The following is a 23,714-nucleotide window of genomic DNA, read 5'->3' on the forward strand; positions in this document are numbered from 1 at the left end:
ATTTGCACTTCCCAGCAAATTAAATAGGAATTGCCCAACAGAATAATCCTAAAACACAAAATACCGCCTCGTCCCACATGTTGCTAATAGGTTTGTGCTCTAATGGCTTATTTAGAAAGAGGGATTTTTCCTAAATGACAACCTAATGCTTTGCATTCAGGAACATGAAAGTACATCTTCACTCCCAAGGCTCTGTTGGTTTATTTCTTCATTTTTCTAACAGAATTCTTATAAAAATAAAGGATACATTTGACCAAAACTCTATGCTGCTCTGCAATAATTGAAAGTACCAAATGCCAACCAGCCTGAAAGCCTTAGGAGCTGCAGTGATTTCAGCCCATGCTGCAGTGGCTGCTCTGGCAAAGGAGGCTCACAGAGCATTTATGAACTCCTCTCTGTCCAGCTCTGGAGTGTCGTGCTGCACAACCTGAGCCCCAGAAACATCCCTGCATCACAGCAGAGAAGCAAAAGCAGCTGAGATCTCACTCAGCCTGCACTGCCCTTGCTATTAATGCTCACTGGGGTCCCACACCCACCCTGTGGGATCAGCACCCTCTGTTTTCAGAGGAAGGCAGGAGATAAGCCTGACTTCAAAGGGTTTGTGCTGATCCCCTTTGATGTCACCAAATCCAGCCAAGCCGGAGAAAGCTGCGTGTCCCCGTGGGGCTCCTTCTCCCCACTCCTACACCCATCTGTGCTGGGTCCTGCAGGAGCAGCTGGCTGCCAGCTCATCAGCTCTGGGAACAGCTGATCCAGTGCTGGATGAGGCCCCCCATCACCTCTCCTTCTTGCTTTCCCCAACTTCAAACCTTAAGCTGGGATGCTAAGAGTGATGATGTTCCTGATGATGTTTGCATTCTTTTCTCCACTCAGACCATGCTGAAATTATATCAGAACCCACAAGCAGTTAAGGGAAAATGGAAAACCAAGATGTCCTTTCCTTCCCAGCCCCAGGTACGTGCCACCTTTAAGGTCCAGGATGCAGTGGTCCTACTTTGGTCCCCATCCATTCCCACTGCCCCAGGAACACACTTCCAGGGGTAACAGATAAGGATGAGGCTCCTGAATGCACAAAGCAGCACTGCCTGGTAGAAAAGAAACTTGCCAGAGCCAGGGGTGTAAGGTGAGGGACAGAGGAAACCTGAAAAATTAATCACCTGGCTGAAAAGATCGCATAAAAATTTTAAAAATCACATTAAAATTTGTACAAACGTGTCTCAGTATGATTTAAAAGCCCTTTAAAGCACACTCAGCTCTGGATCTGCTCCATTCCTGTGCCCCCAGTGTTTGCAGGCACCGAATTCCCACCTCTCCACTGAGCCCCATATACTGGAACTACAGCATCCATAAGGGCTTGGGAAGCCAGACACAAGGTGAGGGAGCCCAGGTAAGTGAAGAGATACAGCCTACAGCCCTCTTCCCATCCATCCTAAAGGGACTCCTCCTCTGCTACAATAAACCAGAAATTCACTCCAAACCGAGGATATCTGAATCTCCACCACCACTAGCTCCGCTTGCCAGCCGGTCCCTATAACTATGTCAGCATCACTGGAGTTCAAACAATCTCTTTAATTGTTGTCCAGATGGCATCCCTGTAATTCTAATTTGCTGGCAGCCAATCTCATTTTATTTATACCCCCTTGCTGTAAAGATTCTTCCCTCAAAGATGATGCTCAGTATTACATTTCAGGGGCTCCAGTTAAACCTCCCCCTGCTGGCCCCAATGCCCTGCACAGTAGGGATGTGGGGTGGAGTAAAAGAACCTCCATGAACCCAATGATGTGCAGCCCAACATCATTTGTGGCACTTCACACCCACCTGCCAGGCTCTGCTCCTTGGAGGGGCACTGACTGGAGCAAATCTCACCTTGTAACAACTTCATATGATGCAAAATATTTATGCTGCACCCATTATTATGGTTTTCTCTCCATGGAAGCTGCTTCATACCTGAAACTGCCGAGTTCCAGGGAAACCCACGCTGTCATTACAGTACATAACTGGAACGTCAGCAGAAGGAGCTCGGTAAAGTCAGGGCTATGGCTGCTTCTGCCCACAAAAGGATCTGCATAGTGATGCTGCAGTTTTATATTCAGAGACATGAAACACTATTAAAGCCCAATATAAAACATAAATTACTCCATTTCCAGCCATGATCACTCACAACGCAGACAATGTGGATGAGCCTTCTCTTTTAAAACAGAACTCTGCCAAAGAGAAAACGAGCTTGATACAGTCTCATGCAGTTAATTAACGGGCTGCTCACTGGAGCCTGTACCCACACCCAGAGCCCAGCCAGCAGCAGGACCCCTGCCATGCCAGTCCCAGGGCACTCCTTGCATCCCCAGCACTACACTGCTCTCCCTGCTGCTTCTCTCTCATCCCACCTCCCCCAAGCATCTTTGTTCCCCATGGGCAAGTTGCCGAGCAGAGCAGACGCAGCCCTGTTGCTGCTCCATGAGTCAGGGAAGTGACTAATGCCTGTCCCTTTGGATTTCCCTCCTTGAGCACACTGCTGCTCCACCTCACCTGCAACCGAGGGATCTCAGATCAGACACCACAGCCTCAATTCTGGCCACATTTTCCATAGGGCTCGTACAGCATGGCTGCATGGTCAACATGGGATCACTCTACCTGCTCCCCCTGCAGGGTGCCCCCAAGCTCAAGGAGCACAACAGGGATGGGGTCAAACTACTGTGCAACCCCAGTGCCCCTCACTGCCTGCACTGTTGGCATGCAGGAGCCAACTGTTAATTAAAAGTCCACACGGGCATCATTTATCCATGCCCTTTAATTATTCCAAGAGCTGTTTTCCAATGTACTCTCACTGTTGATTTTTACACCAGAGCCCAGGAAACAAGGACCCAGCAGAGAGCTCCTGCAAGTAGCAGGAACCAGGTAAATACATCCTACAACATGGGGTACAAGCTGCAATGATGACCAGATCATTGGGACTGCCAGATTCTCACCTCAAAGATCACTGCAGGCAGCACTTGAGCCCTACTGCACAGGATGCTTTGCTGATGGCTCCACTTTAGGCTGGCAAAGCCATGAGCTGCCTTGGCTGAAGCTTATAAGCAGGAAAAAACCCACTTCCCAACGTTTCCCAAGCCCATGCACATGCCACAGGCGCTGCCTGTGTTGGAGATGCACAGCCTGAGCCACCAGATGCCCATAAACAACCCCAGTGCCGCATAGTGACACAGCTCCTGCATGGGCATGGCTGACTGCAGGGAAATCTGGGTCACGTAAGGATTTATCACGACGTCCTTCTGGACAGATAGCTGCTGCTGTGGTCCACATGTGAGTTTTCACTGCAAAGCACTCCGACTGTAATGCATTTCACAGACAGTTTCTGCAAAGCCTACTTAGAATGCATGTGCCTTCCTTCAGGTGATATCTGTCAGATTCCTACTATGGAAATGTTTTTACCTCCTGACAATACTCTTTAGATAGTGCCTATGGAGGTGGATGACTCAAGCCTGACTCGATGATTTCCATCCACTGTTCTTTATTAAAAATACCCCTAGCAGTTTGCAACGTGAGGACAGCAGCTTAAAAGGAACACGGAAACCACAGAACACACACAAACCATGCCATAATTTTATGTCACCCAACAACAGACAGAAAATCTATATGTAAAACAGTTCACCCCAGCCCTAATTTATAATCTCATGCCTGGAAATCACTGTGCATATGGCAGTAACATCCATCTGAGAGCCCACTGCTCTTGGAGGTCCCTCAGAGCCAGGTTACAGATGGCCTGCCACTTCCAACCTCATCATCTGCTCGGAGTAACCAAGTTAAGCATTGCCTAATACAGCTTCCAGCCAGTTAATTCCCTTTGTGACAACAAAAGCTTCCAAACCCCTCCTGCTGCTACAGAACCACACAGCAAACACAACACCAGGAACAAGCGAGCCATCAGGGCTGCCTGCTGTAATGCTATGATGAGATGATAACAGCAGGGTGACAAAGCCTTGGCCACAGCAAGGGAGAACAAGCCCAAACACAGCAGCCACAGATAAAGAAATGAAGGAGAAGAGCTACTTACCTTTGAAGATCTCAGGTAGGCAGGGTTCTTCAGCAAGAGATACCCTCATCTCCACTGCCAGCCCTTAAATGAGTTCTGGGAAGGGGAGGGATCCCGACTCCCCCCTTCCACTCATTCAGGTACAATGCTTGCACCTGAACTCCCCTGGGTTGGCCCTGCCTTCTGACCAGGTGCTCAATCACAGTCTCAGACCATGACTTAGCATTTCCACTACACCTGTCATCTCTCCAGCCTCTTCCCTTACTGCCACGGGAGTATTTAGAGCAGGATGGAAGAAAACAGAGAGGAGTCAAAGCCGACAGATGGCTGATGCAAAGTTTTTGTAGAGGAAAATAACCGGTGGGAGAAGAGGAGAGCAGCACTTGAGGCACACTGCTATGAACGGTGTGTGTTCATCCAAATCAAAAGGACTCCTTCCCTCTCTGTATTGCTTTGGGACAGAAATATTTTCCATTTCCTGATCTCCACGCTATCCCTCATCCATCCCAGCCAGGCAGCACTGCCCTGCAGCATCCCAGAGCCAACACACCTGCAGAAACCCTTTACAACACAAGCAGCATAGAGATGTGCAATGCCAGGTGTGGGGAAATAAGGGCTGGGAACAACCTGGCACTTGTTGGTCGTCAACAAGTCAGGTGGGTATTGAAAATTCCTACCGACTTCCCCAGAAAGCACATTAAACTTTAAATGCTTTAACACGTGAGCCTGGAATTAGCCAGCAGGCTGGGGCTGCCTTGGGATCTGAAGCTCATTGACAAAAGAACCACAGGGAATTAGGCATCTCTTTCCCAGCCTATATGATTAGGCACAAATACATTATTGGCACAGAGCTATCACGGCTTAATACATCCACAAAGCTCCCATAGAATGACATTAACTTCTCAAGGAAGAACACTTTGTTGTTCACTATAATCCAAGCTTGAAGGCAAAAAGGCCCACTATGATTTGGGTTTGGACAGTGAGCAGTGGGGCCTTCACCTATTCCCAGCACACCTGGGCATTATGCTGGTACCAGTAACAAATCCCAGTAAGACAGCGCCTTACTTACAGCAAATTCTGTATGATTTCCAGTATCTAAGTGTGCTCTGGTAGCTACACACAGAAAAACATCTCCAGTATCTTAGGCTACTCTGGCTTTAGTGGATGTGAATCAATTCAGTGCCACGTCTGCGTTCACAGGTGGGAAAAAAACAGCCTGAGGTTGAGCTCTTCTCTGCTGAGCTGAGAACTGGGGCATATCTTCATGGCAGAGATATAAAGCTCTTGAAGACAGGTGTTTGTAAAGCAAAAGGCTGTCAGGAAAAGAAAGTATATGACTAAATGATAACAAGAAGCCTGTGCTTAACGGTCAGAGAATAAATGGATGATTAGTTAAAGAGCTCTAACCGCTCTCAAGAACGAGGGGGATACTCTTTGTGAGCAGAGATGAATGAAATCTGCTGCTCTCCAATTCAGCAGCACGGTTATACCAGGGCACAGACCAAATTAAACGGATGCAGCACTCACATTAGCGGCGACTCGGTTGCCGCCTTCACAAAAGGCAGCTCCTCTACGCCTCATTCACTTCATTTGCTGTTAATTAATGGAGATGACCCACGGTGTCTCAAGGGCTGGTTTCTCCCCAGGGACAGTGTGTTTTTGTACCACTGCTCCCATCCAAGGCTGCTATGGGACGTGATGCTGAGGGTCACCACCCAAGATGGGAAGGGTAGAAATGGGATGGAGCTTCTGCATGTGAGCTTCCTTCCCACATCCTATATCCTGAGCAGGGACAACAGCTACATTTCATCTTGCATCATGATTTGCCATCTGTAGGATGCACAGAACTGGAGGCAGTTCGCCCAGTTGCACAGCTCCACCTTCAAGCACAATCTCAGTGTCCCAAAAGTGCTCAGAGGATGATCCTACAATCCCCATGTCCTCAGAGTGCCAGCTCGGCAAGGACAGAGGCTTGTCACATTGCTCATCTCACCTCAACCACTTCCAGTGTACGCTGAGAAGAAGAGAAGCGGTGACAAATACCCCCAAAACATCCTGTTTCTACTTCAGATAAGTTATTGGCAAGTTTGAAAATCAAAGCATGAGGTTCAGATTTGAAAAAGCTCAAAAACTACAGACTGATTTACCAAAGTGAAGATGAAATGGGGGAGGGAGGGTAGAAATGCTGCCCTGTTCTGCCAAAACGCCTCCAACCTGTCCTGGAAGGCCCATTTCCACCTTGCACCATTCCCTTGTTCATTTACCCATCAAGTTCCCCATCAAAACTACTAACTATCATCATGGCCCGCACCAAATGTCCACTGGGAAGCAAACCAAGAGCTTCAATCAGTTCCAACACCCTCAAAGACCAGCTGTCAACATTAACTGCTGCTCCAAAATGACCCTGGTGAGCTACAAATTGTCTGGAAAAGAGAACTTCCCACCAGGAACCAGATGGGGAGTCTACCTGGCCTCCCTGACTGTCTGGGGGGAGAAGAGACAAGCAGCATCCAATGCACGTCGGTGCTGATGATAAGGTGAGAACGAGCCCGTCCCATCCTGAAACCCTCAGGGACTGTAGGGACATCACTCACCATCCAGTTCCTCCACGGAGATGTTGGCGAGCTGCTCGCTGTCGCTGCCAGCGGAGAGCGATCGGTTCAGGTAGTTGCCTTTGTACAACAAGCCAGCTGTTACATGGTGGAATGGCATCTTCTCCCTGAGCACAAGATAAAAGGGGAGAGAAAGGCTGGTTTTAATGATTTCTCGTGGCTCACTCAGAGCAGTGCCATAGGCTGCCTTGGAGGAGCTGCCTCTCAGACCAACATCTTCTGCATCCTACACCAGGGAACGTGCACCAGAGACTGATGGACTGCAGGTTGAATTCAGGTCTGAAGCAGGAGCTGAACAAACAGGGGGAAAAAGCAGCAGCTTCTTCTTTATGCAGGACAAGAATTAGCAGAGACAGAGCAGCAGCACTGTAGTAAAATATGACTCCCTCATATATGCAGCTCTCAGTACACAGGTTTAGCATTTGATAATAATAATACAGTGCACAGGGGTGTATGCTGACATGCAATTATAAGGCACAGTGCATGGCTGTCAGAGCCACGTATGGACCCTGCTCCAGAGCACCCAGAGCTGGGAGCAGCTCAGCCCCCACCCACAGCACACATCACAGTGTGTGCCTCCTTCCAGGCTGCAGGAGGAAAATTCCCACAGGAGCAGAGCCCGGCGAAGAACATTTTCATTTCACAAACATGACAGCAAAGGAAAAATACTGCTCAATGGGAGACTGGAGCAGGAAAGTGTTTGCAAACTTAGCAGGTATAAACACCGCAGCCTAGCGAAGGGCAGCCATCTGCACAGACAAAAGTGGAGATTACTGTCAGCAGCACTTACACATTGATTTAGGATACAGAAGAAAGAGACGAGTTTGCCAAAGTCAATTGGAATATTAAGAGGCAGATCTGTCATCTCCTTGGCTGGTTTCAATCAGCAAAGCCCATCATGGATCTATTGCATTTGGTATTGCAAATATCAATCAGAAAAGCCAGCAGAGCCACCCACCCAGCGCCACTAAGGACCTGATGTTTATAAGGCAGCTCTGGCAGCTTACATCCCTACACATCCATAGGGATGTGGCCCCATTTGAAGCCATCTCCAAGGACATGCTCACCCCACTGTGCCAGGACATCGGGATTCTCAGCCTTAAAGAGCTAAGTGCCACCTACAGCATCACTCCCCAGCCAAGAGAGCCATTACAAAGATAACCTGGCTCTTCCACAGCCCTGTGTTCCCACCACAGTCAATAAAGCAAAAATATATATACCCACATCTATGGATTACTCTGTAACAAATGATGTGTTGCCTCACTGAGTTAGTAAAAGCTTTAATGGACTCACCCAGAGCCAACCAACCCTGAGACAGAGGGAAGGAAAGCCACGAAGTTCCTCTTGCGCTGCTCAGCACGTCTCCCTAGAATCTCTCTGGCAGTAATTATGTAAATAAATCCTAATCGTAATTTTAAGTATTTTTATTTGGGAGCCAGCTCCTTCAGCAGCGCATTACAAACCGTAAACAAGGTTTTCTTTTTCATTAGGCGCCTCTCTAATTCCTCAGCACTTGCCAATTAATGTGCTTCGTTCTGATGGATGCTCGCTCTGACACATTGCTCTGCACGAAGGGGTTCATCCCCCTGTGGGATTGCACAGGGCTGGAGATGCCCCTGGAGCTGCTCTGCACCCCATACACAGAGCTGGGGAGGCACTTTGCACACCCTCATCACTTCCCAGCCCCTCCACACAGCATTCAGACAGGAATCGATCTGTGCTTTCTCTCCATAACCACAAGCCCAATGTAAAAGCTATTGCGCTTTCAAACACCGACCAAATTAGAGAGAGATTTAACTGGGGTTGGGGCACTGGGACCGCACAGGAGGGACGGTGCTGTACATTGTGCTGCTCTGAGGCACTACTGACATCGCTCTCACTTCTACAAGCATTAAGAAAATCCATTAAACAACAACAAAACAACAACACATCTCTCCTGAGGGCTGACGTGCTTAAAACCAGCCCCCACTTGGGGTGTAGTAATGCATTTTAATACACCAGGAGGGAGCCATGATATCCCAGAGCGAGAAACCCTGGATTAATTCCACCACCGAGGTATGTTATTATTTAAGAAGTCCAGTATTATTCAACAGAAGCACTGCAGAGCTGTTGGAATTCAGCCTGCCTCCAGCTCTAAGGAGAGATGCTCAGCACTGGACCCACAGCCCCATAGCAAGGAACCCACACACATCCTGTCCTGCAGGTGGGATCCTGCTGCCACAGAGGAGAGAAAATGGCACAAAAAGGTGGGATAAGGGAGAACTCATAAAGCACAGCACCATCATCTGCAAAGCACACTGTGCTTTAATGGGAACACACAGTGACAACTGCCCATCTGGGAAGGAGAGGTCTGTCCCAGCACAGCCCACTTGGTCCTAATTCATTTTGGGCTGAGCCCAAAGGTTTGTGTGGGAAACATAGGAACCTTAAGTCTGCTCCCACAGCATCAAGTGAGATCCAGGGAAAACTCCCATACAGAGGAACTGGTGCTGATGGGACATGCCCTGTGCTATGGCAATGCCCATAGGCAGCGATACCTAAGCTGAATCATGGGGTACTGAGTGCTTTCCCCAACTCCTCTGGACAGGAGCAGGGAGGATGCCTGGGCTCCATCCACATCACACAGTGCTGTACAAGCCCTGCAGCGGGCAAGAGAGCAGCACTTCACTCCTCATCCCCAACAGAGCCATTTCCCATCAAGCACACTGCATGCTGAAAGTGGTCCCAAAGGCACAACTGGATTTTGAAGCAACAAAATCTCCTTGAGTAGTATCATAAAAGCACCGACATTTAACCCCAGAACCCTCATACAGCCCATAAACACAGGTATGGAAATGTTACCGTGTGCGTTGTTGATGTATGGCTCCCTGTGCCAGCCTCAGCAGCAGGTTACAGACCCGCAGCACCCAGCAGGACCAGCCCTTCCCTTTCAGCACAACCACCCTGATGAGATTTACAAGAGGTTTGTAAGCAATTTGCCATCAGGAAAAAAAATAAATAAAAGAGCTTCTCCAGCTCTCGTGATATGTTTTGTAAGAAGGCTTTCAAACCCAATTGAAAATCCACAGCACCACTAAACAGGAAGGTTTAGCTTAAGCATCAGTGAATGAGATGGAATCAGGATCAATTCGTATTGATCTTGGATGTCCCTTGGTAGTTACCAATTTGGAAAAGATTTCTTGCTAACCTCTCACCCACCTCTTCTGACGTGCAGCACAGAATGATGCCCAACAGTTGATCCTGGTTTTATGACCTCAGGCACGTAACACCCAACATCACTTGCACTTCCTGGCCTGAACCACCCATACACTTTCCCTTCTATAGGGGCAGCTCCTACAGGAAGGCAGGACCTGTAGTGTGTATCAGGCTGCCAAAAAGACAAAAAGATTCTTTATGGACACGATCAGAGTTTATGAGAGGAAAAAATGCAGGCTACTAAAAAGCTTTAAAATCTAAAGGACTTCCACGGTGGGAAGCTGAGGCTATAAAGATGCAAATTGGAAATTAAGCAAAGGTTTTTAATGGTGACGGTGATTAAGCGCTGGAACGAAGCACCAGGCCAAGTGACACATTGCTGTCTCCCAGACAGGAGCAGATGTCTTGCTGGAAGACACACGTTAACCAAGTGTGAGCTCCTGAGTTCTGAGCTGGAGACACACAGGGAGATCTGATGTCCCCATCAGATCCCAAGGCCATGGATAGGACACAGCAGGGGTTGGCACTGGATGATCTTGAAGGTCCCTTCCAAAACAACCATTGCTGACTTTATGACTTTCTCCTCCACCTCCAACTGGCTGTTTGCCTATCGGTGCCCCCAGGTCAGCTCTCTGAGGGTGCTTCTGTTCCCTTACTCACGTCCAGTTGCACTCATTTCACACGCATAAATCAGACATGAAGACATTATTAGAAGCAATTGCTGGCACCCCCAGCACGCTGAGCAAGCAGCCTATTGAGAAGACAATATACAATGGATTATTCATAACAGACCGAGTGCGTCACAGATGAGTAATTATAAACATGAAATATATCAATAATGACAATTTTTACAGCAGCTTTAACAAAGTAACACACTACAAATAGCCCGTTGGTTGCTTATGTATTATTAATGAAATGCCAAAACATTTAGGTTTTTTAATAGGACAATTAATTACTCCTAATAAATGCAGCCTATGCCAGGCCTCTTCTTTAAAGGAGGCTTTGGACATCTGGTGAGGGCTCATTTTTAACAGCACTGGCTGCTGGTTCCTACAGAAAGTTCCCTTTAAGCTGTGAGAATGGGAGCCATCAACATATATAAATGAGACAGAAAGTAATTAAAGCGGCGAGGGTAATCATAACACTGCCAGAATTCTATTAAGACTCGAGGTGGATCACAGTAGAAGTTTCAAACCAAGACTCACTCTGAGCATTTCTCCACCCCGAGCACCCAGGGCTATTCGTTTGAAACCAACCACAGCACTACTTGGCTGCTCATGGGAATAGAGACCAAACCTGAGCATCTCATCCTCCAAGACCTCCAACCAAAGGCACCAGACCCCACCGGAGAGCAGCTCAGCAGCCTCAAGCAGTCTGTGCTTCCTTCCCCTTTTTGGGGCTACCGGTCTTTGGAAGATCAGAATGAAGCTGTTCCAAGAAACCAAACTGATGGCTTCCTGCTGGAGCGCAGCATTCAGCTCTTGGGGTGGCACGAATTACAGCATCCCTCTTTTTATGTCAGTATTTATTTGAAGGGAATGTACAACAGAAATCTGAGGCTGGTTGTATTTTAAACCCACGAGCGCTCTGTAAACAAGCAGACCCAGAGAGATTCGCGTGTTCCTTCTTGAAACAGAAGGAGAACCACTGAGACTGAATAATTGAAAACAGTGACGGAGACGTCATCTTCTTGTTCTCCCTGGGATTTGCTCTGGAGCTGCCCGCTCCCAGCCCCAATACCTGGCAGGAATGATCAACTGTTGGGAACCTCATCTGCAGACTGCCTGACAGCTCCCCATGGGGACCCACTGCTCTGGAGGAGGTCACCAATAGGCAGAAACAGAGTGTGTCCCTGTCCACTGCAGGCGAGTTGGACTAGATGACCTGCAAGAGTCCCTCCCAACTCCTATTCTATTCTATTCTATTCTATTCTATTCTATTCTATTCTATTCTATTCCATTCCATTCCATTCCATTCTATTCACCGGGACAGGCTGCAAGCATCAGCAGTGCTTGCCCAAGCAATGGGCTATTTGCTTAGCTGTTTGCCCACGGCTTTGCAGGATTGGGTAACCCCCTGCTATGATCCCGGTACCTACGCAAACAGCTACAGCCCTGCAAACAGAGGGGAATGAAGAAAACCTCATTAAACCAGATCAATCTCAGAGCCTCATTAACTGCCACAGGGCTCTGCCCTACTGACCCCTTGGCAGAATCAGGCTCTAGGCTGCAGATGAGTACACACGCAAAGACAATTTGGGTTAGGAAGAAATTAAGCCAAATGGGAGTGGGATGTCAGGGGTGGCCATTCCCCCTGCTATCCCACACAGCAAACGATGCACCTGAGCAGCTCCCTGCCTCCTGGGCTCCCTCACGTTATTGTTTTTATATGAATGAAGACCCCAAGGAAAAACTGCACACACACATCCCCATCACAGCTATGGGTCACAGCACAGCACCCAAACCCCTGTGCAGGGTGAAGCCCCCAGTGGTGTTGTACAGCAAAGGGGGGTCTGCGCTGCTCAGCTGGGAGCAGACACTGACAGCACACAGAGCAGACGTTACAGTTTGCTTTCAGCACGCTGCAGAAATGTATACCCAGTTACACCCCTGAGCCCCCACAGGCAGGTATTAAGCACAAGGAACAAAAGGGCACTTCCAGAGCCACCCACCGGCTTGCTGTGCATTTCCCACGCCCTACCCCTGGACCTCATTTTCAGCTTTTTGTGCTTTTATCAAAGCAGGTTACCTTTAATTACTGTGAAGCAGTTTGTTTCTATCGCCCTCCTTCCATGACAGCCCGAGCACTATTGCGTAATGCCCTGTGTGTTCACTTCTGTTACTTGCTTACACCTTTTACACTAAAAATACAACCAAATATCTTCCCACTCCTGCAAAGCACCGGTGGATCTACAGCTGGAGACCACACAAAGCTGAGTCAAACTGACGTGGCGCTGCTTACAGGAGCCATACAGATCACCTTGGTTTACCTTAACAACCCACCTGGTTAAAACAAACGCCATTCCGCATCCCCAACACACTCTGAAAAGGCTCTGCCTGCTTCGCTTTACATCCCCTATTAGATTGCCTGCCATATTTCATGCCCAATCAATAAAGTTATACGTGCGCCGATCGACTCAACTGATGTTTACTGGTATTGCTAATACACGTTGTTTCTCACCGGGTATTCAGCTCAGCTTACAATAACCCTGGACGATCAAACATGTTCAGCCCGATCATCTCACTATCGGTCAGACAACCATTTGGATTAGGAATTAGGTCGTTTGGAGTAAAATACAACACAAAGGCTTGCATTGCAAGGTAACTTACAGAGCATTGCTTCCTGGAGGCTGCATGAGATGCACAGGACCTGGCAGGGCTGGGAAGGAAAGATGGGACAAGCGGCCACAAAAAATGTTGTTTGCACACTCATCTATGTGGACAGATACCTACACAGCACGATGTGGTGGGAATAAGCTGCATCAGCATCACCCTCCGGCACATCATGGCCAGGTAGAAACTGCCTGATCATTAAGTCAGAGCGTGAGGACAGTGAGAGAAGGTGCAGCCAAGATGGGTAAAAGTCCTTCTCTAAATTGCTGTGGGTACAGGTGATTTCTGTCTGTTTTGCTGGGTTTGGATGGTTGCTTTGCTTGTCTTCCCTGTTATTTTCTTTCTGCTGGACTCGGTAACAAGGAGATGCTCCAAAAGTGTTTCTGCTCACTGATGCAACTCAGCAGTTTGTAGGACTGAGCCCTGCTTCGGTGCTGCCCCAGCAGGCAGGAGGTGCCCAGAGAGCACATCTCCTGAGGGACAGAGCCCTCCCAGGCACATCCCAGGGCTCAGCCACAAGTGCCACCAGGGGGGATTTATCTGCAGGTACAGTGTGTGCTCTGAGCAAAATGGGCAAAGAGCTGCAATGACTCCAAAAAGTGAAAAAAATCATGAAATATCCCGAATCTGAAGGGACCTGTAAGGGTCATCGAGTCCAACTCCTGGCTCCACGCAGGACCACCCGAATAAAGCTCCTTGGCAGAAACAGCCACAACACCACACATTCATGCCAGTGGGGGAAGGTACGAAGACCCCCTCCATGCCCTCATCAGCCAGCTGGGATATCCCTTAGGCAAGAATAGGACGGCAACGGGAGCCCTTACCTGGTCACGGTGATATCCCCAGCCACTGGCACACCTATGGCAGAGGGCTCTCATCGGGCACCGCGCAGCTGCCGGATCGCTTCAGGTCACTGAATTCCACAGCCATAAGCAGAAAAAAAACCAACCCAAAAACCCAACCCCAAACTGCCCCCAAACCCCACAGCGTGACCCAAACGATATCCCTGCAACAGTGCTCTTGTTGCAAATAAGACGAGGCGAAGGAGGGGTTTTTTACTCGCTCTGAGGCATCATATGGAGCTTAATCACAGGCAGTTACGTATATGGTGCTTTTGGCCTTCAATCAAGTGTGTCATTTCAGTGGCAGCTGCCTACGTGATGCGAGCAACCTGGGCGATCCAACGCTTTGCCAATCACAGCCTCGTGCAGCTACTGCACAGCTGAACAATGGGGAAATTCCATTTCCCACCCAGCGAGGAGGATGGAGTGGTACCCAGCGAGCAGCCCTGCACCTCTCCTCCAAACAGCACAGCCCGTCTGCACTCAGCTCCCCATCCACCTGCACTCCTCATAGAGCCCATCTCCATCCCAACCACCTTCAGAGGCACCGAAGCGCTGTGCAGCTCTGTGTGCCTGGGGGGAGCTGCTATGTGCAAACAGTGCAACTCGGTGGGTGGATGAGGTGTGAGCTGCGGGTGGGTGAGCGCACAGCTCACACTCAGGACACCACAAAGCACTCAGCCTTCCTCAGCGCACCCCTTCAGGTGGGTACAGCAGGCGGTTACACTGCAAACCACGTATTAAATCTGGCAGTGGGAGTTATCTCTGCCATACGACGAGGCTGAATGCATCAAATCCAATTCTAGGAGACCAGACTCTTTTCGGGAGTCCTCCGACGGCGGTGTCAGGCGGTGCTTAGGGCTGAGTCCCCCCCTGCATATCACATGTGTTCATTGATTTTGACACTCGTTAAGATCCGACTACTCCATCGGCGGATGCTCCCTGTGTGTGCTCCGGGATCTCCGCTCTTACCTAACTGCACGGAGCAGGGCACCGCAGCGGTACCCGACTGCATCACCGAGCTCCCGCTGGGGAGAGGGCCTCCAAATCATTGCGAGGGGCTGGGAGGCAGCACACCACATCCACACCGCTCCATGGCAACTCGCGTGCCCACAGCCAGGGGGGAGAAAACCAAACCAAAGCCACCGCAACACCCGAATCGCAGCGTCAAGCAGGGAGAGGAGGCACCCGCAGCATCTCGCTGCCTTCGGGTGGGGATCCAACAGGTCGGTGTCACACTGAGCACACGGTGCCCCCCAGGGGGTGCACGGAACCCTCCACATCCCCATCGCTGGAGCCCCCCCCTGGCCCGGACTCACCTCTCCACCAGCTGGCTCCGCCGCTACAGGTTTGCTTGTCTCCTCGGCCCCCCCCCTCCAGATCGCTCCTGGCCGAGTTATGAAAAAGGGGAGGTAGGGAGGGGGGGGGTGCGGGAGGAGGCAGAGAGCTGGGAGGTGAGGGTGGTTGGGGCGGCGGGGAAATAATGTAACAAGAGAGAAAATGGGGGGGGAAAAATGGGGGAAAGGATGGAATGGGGATAAAGGAGGGGGAAAGGGAAAGGGAGTGGAAGGAGGGAGGAGGAAAATGGGAAAGGGGAAAAATAGGGGAAAGGGGGAAATAGGGGAAAGGGAAAAAGGAGGGGGAGGGAGAAAAGGAGTAAAAAGGGGAAAATCGGATGAGGGGGAGGAGGGGAAAGAGGGAGAGATGGGGGGAAAGGAGAAGGGGAAGATAGGGAGAAAGGGTGGGAAGAGAGGGGAAATGGGGGGAAAAGGGGGGAAAGGGGGGAGGAAGGAAAAAGGAGGGAGGAAAAAAAAAAGAGAGACAAGGAAAAAAAAAGGAAGAAAAAAAAAAAAAGGAAAAAAATGGGGGAAAAAAAAAAAAATCGATGTATGTAACGATGGTGAGCGATGCGAGGAGCGGAGGAGAGCGGGGCGGCGCGGCGGGCAGCGCTGCGGCTCAGCGCCCCATGGCCCCGCAGCCCCGAGCGCAGAGCAGCGCACAGCCCCGCCGCGCCGCGCCGCGCTCCCCGGCAGCCCCCGGGCAGGGCGGCGGCACCGCGACCAGCGCCCGCCCGGGGCCCACCCTCCGCCGCAGCCCACCTTGCGGCAGGGCCCCCAATAACCCCTTCCTCGCCGCCGCCGCCGATGCCGCTCAGCCCAGCCGCCCACCCCCGGGGGAAAGAGAGGGGCTGGGCTCCGCTCGCTCCGGCCCCTCTGGTTTGAGCCTCCTCCTTCCGCGGGTGTTTTGCCCATCGGAGGGTCGGTGGTGGTCGGCTCGGAAAGTTGGCTCCCCTCCCTGAGCTCTGTGGGGCTCTTTTCTTGTTGGTTTTTTTTGGGGGGGAGGGCTGGGCTGCTGCCTGGTTTTATTGTGAAAATATGGGGAGGGTGGTGAGGGTCTTGCCCTGTGCTACAGTGGGTGCCACCGTCCTTGGTGGTGCTCAAGGCTGGGCTGGGTGGGCTCTGGGTACATGATGGGAGGGATCCCTGTCCATAGCAGTGGTTAGAAATGGATGGGCTTTAAGGTTTCTGCCAGCCCAACCATTCCTTGAAACAGTGATAGAGCCACATCCACACGTGCCTCCTGTGATGCTGTGTGCCACCCTGCCCCGTATCCCAGCCCGTGCATCCACCCAACCCCTATCCTGCTGCTGAGGAGCAGAGCTGCACACAAACCCAGACAGCCCCAGGTCCTGACTCTTCTGCAACAGCACAACAGATGCACCTCAAAGGGCTGCTCCTCTTCTGTTGGCTGAGCATCACCTTTGGCTTAGCTGAGCTCCCGGAGACACTGCAAAGCAGCCACAAGAGCCTTCCCATCCTGCCCTCACCTGCAGACGCTCACCTGGCTCTCTGCTCCCATCTCTGGATGCACCAGAAGCCCATGTGTGCACCCTTTGGATCTCTGCCTGATATCAACAAGTCCAGTGGAATGCAGTGCCAGACAAAGTCAGACACCAATGGGGTACAATTCAGCTTGAGGCAGCTTGAGCCAAATACATGGAGATGGGGGGGTTAGCTGCCAGCAGAAGGGTCTCCACTGGAAACCAAACACTCAGAACTGCCTTTGCTGGGAGCAGAAACAGAAACGCTCCTGCAGCCACATCAGCCCTGGGCCAGCAGGACAAGCACCAGCTCTACAGCTCAAAGGCATCTCACATCACCACCTCCTTCCTTTCACTCATGACGTTTCCCATTCGGGTTGTTGCCATCAGAAGAAACGTAACCACCAGCCTAGGAAGTGTGGGCATACCCCACCTCCATCAGTGCTCAACCCCTCGTGCTCTGGCAGTTGCTGTGCACCAGCACAGGACTCCTGCATCCCACTCTCCAGTTGCAGAATGTGCCATTGGGGTGTAACCTGGATCATCACCCTCTTTGCAGCCTTTTTCCCTTCTCATTTTCTGCTGATCCACAAATGTGCTGAGCTCCAGACAGGCTGCTTACGTGCGTGAAGCGGGGGGCAAAGCCCCTCATTATTCCCTGCCTTCAGCTAATTTCCTTCCCTGCAGCTCTGGAAGACATTAGCCAAAAAGGTTCCAAACTTCACAGCTGAGTACAGTAGCTGGAAAATCCATCAGGGTTCTGTATTTATTATTAAAAATTGTTAAAGGACCACGCTCTCATTAAACCCCAAACATACCCAGAATATCTCCAGACGTGGCTCTGTGCAAATAGGACCAGCCTCCAGCTCTGCTCTCTTTTTCCTTTGGGAAAACACAGAGCAGACCATGCCAGACCCCATTGTAGGAACACATCCTCTGGAGCCATGGGGTGGTGCTCTATCTGGAAAGGAATGGCTGTGCTGCACTGTTGGAAACACGACAGATAATATTGTATTGCGTAGATCATAGAATCACAGAATGGCCTGGGTTGAAAAGGCCCAGAGTCACCATTCAGTTCCAACCCCCTGCTGTGTGCAGGGTCACCAACCAGCAGCCCAGGCTGCCCAGAGCCACATCCAGCCTGGCCTTGAATGCTTGCAGGGATGGGGCATCCACAGCCTCCTTGGGCAACCTGTTCCAGTGCGTCACCACCCTCTACATGAAATATTATATAATAATATACAAGATATTATGTACTATACTAGGGACAAAGCAATGCGCTGAAGAACCAGACAGGGAGGGCAGGTGGGTGCCAGGGACCAGCATGGGGACCAGTGCTTCTCATCCCCACTAGCCCTGAGCCATCACTGTACTGACAACTGGGTACAGTCGGGTGCAGTTTGCTTCCAAGCTGTGGGCACCTCCCAGCTCACAAGGAGACACTCAACAAAGCCATGGCCGCCATAGGGCTTTGGTTTCAGTTTGGGTTCCCTATTTAAGATCACGGGAAGCGGTGGGTGAGTGCAGAACATGCAGTGTTCACATCTGGCTGCTCCCTGAAGAGGGTCTGAGAGCACGGCGCGCTCTGTCGGCTCTCACAAGTGGGATCCATTTCTCACCTTTCAGCCTAATTTTTTGTATTGCTTAATTTCAGCCCATTATTTCTGATTAAATGCTTTGTGGGAGGTGCACAATTGCTCCCCAGCCTGAATTTTCATGTTTTAATGATGGTTAATTATCCCAGGAGAAACTTGTATTTTTACTTTTCATTCGCGGTGCTTGTGCCCAGGGTGGTTTATTCTGAAGTTTAATTAGTGCATTTCAGAACTAGGCATCTCCATTAAGTCATTGCCGGGTGAGGATTTACAACCGCTGTGTGCAGCCTTGGTGCACCTGCTGAAACACGCAATGAATTCAGTTTGAATTGGCACACACTGAGCAATGGGACATTCGCAGTTGGGATATGCCAGCCAAATACTGCCATGGGCTTGGGAAAGGGGGACTGCAGTCCCCCTGTGATGGCTATAAGAGCGGGTGCTGATGATGGAAGGGCAGCCCAGAGCCATCTCGAGCACAGTGAAGACACTGCATACACTGACAGCAACCCTGTACTCTGGCAGAGCCACATCTCCAGCCCCACCATCTGCTTGCATCCAAGGCTCCATTTCAGCCTATTAGGGAGATTGAGGCTGGCTGCAAACATCAGATGTAGGCATAGGTTTGGCACTCATCCATCCCTCTCCTGCTGTCTCAAAACGCCAAGATTTTTGATTTGAGCTTATCTGCGAATGCTAAGAAAGCATCAGTTTTGCAACACCAAAGCAACGTCACAAAAAGAGACCTTTGGGGAGGAAAAAAGGCAACATACCAAAAAAACAAGAAGCCAAGATCTCCTTTTCATCCCATTATCTCAACAAACTGAAGCTATAGGCAAATACATTGACACCTATCAAAATCTGCCCAAGAGTCCAAACACCAGCAGCTGAGCAAGGCAAGGTGCTCCAGATCCCAAACCCACAGCCATGCCCATGGGTGGGAGCAAAGCACCTCCCATCCATGCCATAGAGCTGCCTGCTCACACATCGCTTATTTACACAGAGAGCTCTCTGTCACAGGACATGAAGGAAATGTGCAACGAGGGCTTCAAGCCCTTTGCCATCCCACAACAATAGGATGGCTGTGCCAGCACCACGAGTGCACAGCCTCAGCCCCGATGAGTTTTGGTGAGGGGGGGGGAAGCTTTGTGTTTTGTTTTGCTCTTCGAAAGATAGCCCTGTAATTTAGTGACTCATGCGTTCTACATCCTTTGTTGCTTTTCGTTTTCAACATCTTTAAGCTGTTTGTGGAGAAGGCGCTTATTTTTAGACTTCCCATCAGCGAGGGGTGGTTTGGGGGGGAAAAGCTCCATTGAGATTTTTCTATCTGGGGTGCTAACAGGCAAATGGAAGGACAGTTGTTGTTTTTTTCCTTTTCTTTCCTTTTTTTCTCACTCAGGAATGGGCAGTGATTTGGGGGCACACCAAGGTCCAGGCTGGTGCAAAGAGGAGGAGGTGGTCATGAGTGGAAGCAGACAAGTGTGGGGCTCAAATAGTCAATGTGGGCTCTGGGAACACTCATCCTCCCTCTTCATCAAACCTGAGCATCTCCTGCCGTGCCCTCTGTAGGGCGAAGGAGAGAACATCCCAACCCAGCAATGCCCCACATCACTCAGCACTGGGGAAACAACCCACAGGCTCTTTGCTTTGTGCTATGGATATATATGGGTCTCACCACCCTGGGGCAGGCAGTGGGGCGGATGAGCCCCCATCCCTGTAGTACCCACAGGTGCCACCCCCATCTCAGGGACCGCAGTGGCTCTTTGGAGCATTTTCCAGGGCACACTTGTAATACTGCTGAAAGCCACAGCCCTAATGGATGGCTGGAAGTGATCCAGGCACTCCGGCTGTCACCTCGCCCCGTGTCACACTCAGGTTCTGTTCCACAGTCTCCAAGCAGCATAAGGCAGCACAGCAGGTCTGTGTCCCAGCTATAGACCTATGTCACCACCCAGCTCATCATTCTGGGGACACGCAACCCAAACCAGCACAGCCACGTACCCACACTGAGCTTTCAGCTCCAGCCTCATATTAGGGCTCAGCATCCTCTGGAGGAGTTGCCACCACCTCCCCATCTCACATTTCCCTACAACACACCACACATGCAAGATCAGCCTTTGCCATATCACAGGTCCTTGCAGAACTGCACACTGACACTTTGCTCCAACTCTGATGACCCAAAGTCCATTGGTTGGGAAAAGCATCTCTAAGAGGAGCCTGCTTGTGGACTGGGCTCGCTCACAGCAGGAGCAAGGCAGAAGGAAAAAAGCATTTGAGCTGCAGGGTGGGCAGTGTCAATAGGGTTCATTTGTTCTATTATTTATCATGCCATATGCCCCAGCACTCCGTCCACAGATCTGAGCCATCAGCTGTGAACACCTGTCAGGGAGTTAAGTCATCTTCCAGTTTCTGGGTAGAATAACTGGAGACGATAAGGCTGATTGAAACGGCAAGTGCTCAATGCTGGAAGAGCAATGGCTTGGAAAAAAAATACTTATTTTGTCAATTAAAAGCTTTTGGCATTAAACCAGAAAAGGAAAAAAGAGAAGAAATACAAATCAACCCCCAAAGCCCCAAAACCAGCCCTCATTAGTGGCTGTACTGCAGTATGGGAGGATGGCAGGTAGGAGGTGAATGGGTGGTGGAAAGGAGATAACAGGACGTCGTGTCCTCCTGCTTGTCCACCAGAGACAGAAATTCCCATTTAGAAAAATCCAATACGAAACGCAATTCTCTCCTAACTGCTGCATCCAGTGCATTTTGTTTCTCCGAGGGGGGAAAAAAATAAATTATGAGTGACTTTGAAGTCCTCCAATGCCATCAAGAACATTTTTTCCCAAAGTATCTCAAAAGCAGCGAAAAATAAGAAAAAGAATTAATGACTGCTAACAGCCGAAACAGATGGTCTGCTGCGAATCCCCACAGCCTCCCGCAGCCGTGAGTCAAGCCATTTTTCAACGTGGTGAAGAAGGAAATAACAATAATACCCAAAAAAAATAAATCCAATTTCCAAGATGACCGCGTGTCCAAAAACCCCTTTGGACTTCCCAGCTGAGAGGCGACCAACGCGGAGCTTTGGCCAGGTCAGACCTTCCATAGGCTTAACCCAGAGTCACGTGCATGGGTTTGGACACAGTTGCTTCCACCACAAGATGCGAGATGAGGTTTTACTCCAAGATTTCAGCTCATTATGCTGCTGGATCACACGCACCCAACGCTCAACCCTGCATCCCTCCTGCCCCATCCTCCCAGCCACCACCCCAACAATCCAAGACAAGAAAACCACTTGCCAGGTGGGAAGCTCCGGTTGCCGGCTCCTCTGCTGTGGCTCCTCCTCATCCCCCTGGTTGCTGTCATGCTGGGGCTGCCCCTCTCCATGCTCTTCGATCAGCCCCATCAGGCAGACGTGGCCGCAGGTCCTGCGGAGCACGCGAGCTCATCATGGGCGCAGCGCAGCCGGCAGCGCGACTCTGTAAGGAGTTGACAGAAACTTACTGCACGCACTGTACCAGTTTATCATTTATTTAAGCTTGATCTTTCAATAATTCATGCCAGCCTTTCGCTGTGGAGTGGGACAACAATGGCAGGAGAGCAGCAACACAGGCAGGGAATAACCACATCTGGAACAGATGTTCAGTTCTAAATAAAAGCTGGTATTGCAGAGAACGTTCAGCGCCATGGGAATAGCAGGCTCTGGGACACAGCCCTGCTCCTTCCAGGGGGCAGCAGTGATTTGCTCAGATGTTTTGCAACGTGCAGTTAGGACGGAGCGGATGCAAAACCCAGGCTTGGCTCCAGCTGCACCAAAACCTGCACAACACCACTCAGCTTCTCCTGCCCATTGCACACACTGTGTTCTGCAGCATGGCCACGTGAAAAGCTTCTGCAAAGCATATTCCCTACTGCTGCAAGCAAAATTTGGCTCCTTCCCTTTTGCACCCAAGGGTGCACCACCAGAATACCCCCACCCCTACACCCACAGCTTGGCTGGGCACCAGCTCCCCATCAGGCATCACCCCATGGCTCCAAAAACCTGCATCAGGCTGGGGACACCTCTGAACAAAGTGCTTTATTCCTTCCCCTGTTCCAGCCCTGGCGCTCAGGGGGGTGTCCCAAACTGCTCCATGTGCCCCTCGTTATCCTTCCCCAGGTCACATCCCTGACAGCCGTGCACTCATCACTGCACTGAGCCCCCCCTCTCCATGCCAGCCCCTGTCCATCTGCTGCTGGCCCTGCTTGCCTCCTAACATGGTTTTTAAGTGCTCTGAAGAAAGAACTGACTTACCATTTTGTCTCACACACTTGAGGCATGACCCGAGATCAGACCTCCACCATGTGTCATTATTGTACCACTACAGCACTGTTGCTGCCAACTCAGAGGTTCTGCCTGGCCTCTGGTTTCAGTCCTTATATTCTTTGGACAACCTCACTTATCTCCGTGCTTCACAGCACCCACCCTGTGATAGCTGGACTCTTCTCTGTGCAGGTTTACAGTTTTCAAAGCATCTTGCTCTCATTCTTAAACACAAATCCTGCCCTCGCCCCATTGGCCAACCACTTAACACCAGAAAGAAAGAGTTTTTTTTCCCTAGATAATGGCTGATCTTGCAGATTGGTCGGAAAATGAAATAAGCAATGACACTAAAGGCCATTAATCAGTAACGAGCAGTGAATAATAGAGAGCAAAGCTATCAGCTGCTCCGAAGGATGAGCTGCAAGTTCCACTGGGGAAATAGAGAAACCATTCAGAACTGCATCTCCTGCTCTCTGCATCTTCCTTCTCCCGTCCTTAAAGTGCACTTGTAGTTGTCATGGTGGATAACAGGGAACGCTATGGCAGATCTCAGAAATAAATGTCTAAGCAGCATCACCTCTCACAGAGAGGAGCCCTTAGGTCATAGGCAGGAGCGCAGCCACCACTGTTAGTGCTGTAGCTGATTTAGTGGCCTCGCCGTGTATCTACACCTACATAAATGCGGTCCCCTTGGGGCCAATGTCTCCAATCCACATTTATAAATTGCTCTCCTGAGGGACTGCTCAGCGCTGTTACACAGAGCTGGTGACAGCTTCGCTCTGTCTTAATGGAAGGCACCAGGAGGCACAAAGCAGGAATCCCAGGGATGGAGCCACCAGCCAGTTGTGTGCGTAAAGGATAACACACAAAAAAAGAGAGAAAAAACCCAATGATTTCACCTCATCTTGCCTTCTTGGGCAGGTGACTAGAGATGCTCAGGGCCCCTCCCAGGCTAAAGTTCCCATAAAATGTTAAGATTTCTTAAACCATCAC

The 23,714-nt window shown here is 50.3% G+C and overlaps 1 protein-coding gene and 1 long non-coding RNA gene across 4 annotated transcripts in view; one reads left to right on the plus strand and one right to left on the minus strand.

Moving 5' to 3' along the window:
* The window catches only part of CALN1 (calneuron 1), a 91,148-nt gene that overhangs the window by 56,917 nt on the left and 10,517 nt on the right, over positions 1-23,714 (minus strand). Inside the window, exons 1-2 of one of the 3 annotated variants that reach the window (XM_015880965.3) lie at positions 15,331-15,486; positions 6,625-6,749 (exon numbers count right to left, since the gene is read on the minus strand). In XM_015880965.3, the coding sequence (XP_015736451.1) occupies positions 6,625-6,742 (118 nt within the window). In that variant the 5' untranslated portion in view covers positions 6,743-6,749; positions 15,331-15,486. Of the gene's footprint in view, positions 1-6,624; positions 6,750-13,993; positions 14,573-15,330; positions 15,487-21,717; positions 21,898-23,714 lie in introns of those variants that run through there. The other 2 variants (XM_015880964.3, XM_015880966.3) reach the window with 2 other exon arrangements.
* Positions 15,164-17,656, plus strand: LOC146757415 (uncharacterized). Its single transcript, XR_014936416.1, has 2 exons — positions 15,164-15,359; positions 16,533-17,656. It is a non-coding gene; the product is annotated as an uncharacterized LOC146757415 (long non-coding RNA).

Source organism: Coturnix japonica, chromosome 22 (genome assembly GCF_054131305.1).
Source record: "Coturnix japonica strain WE chromosome 22, WE-NBRP24, whole genome shotgun sequence".
Lineage (NCBI taxonomy): Eukaryota > Metazoa > Chordata > Aves > Galliformes > Phasianidae > Coturnix > Coturnix japonica.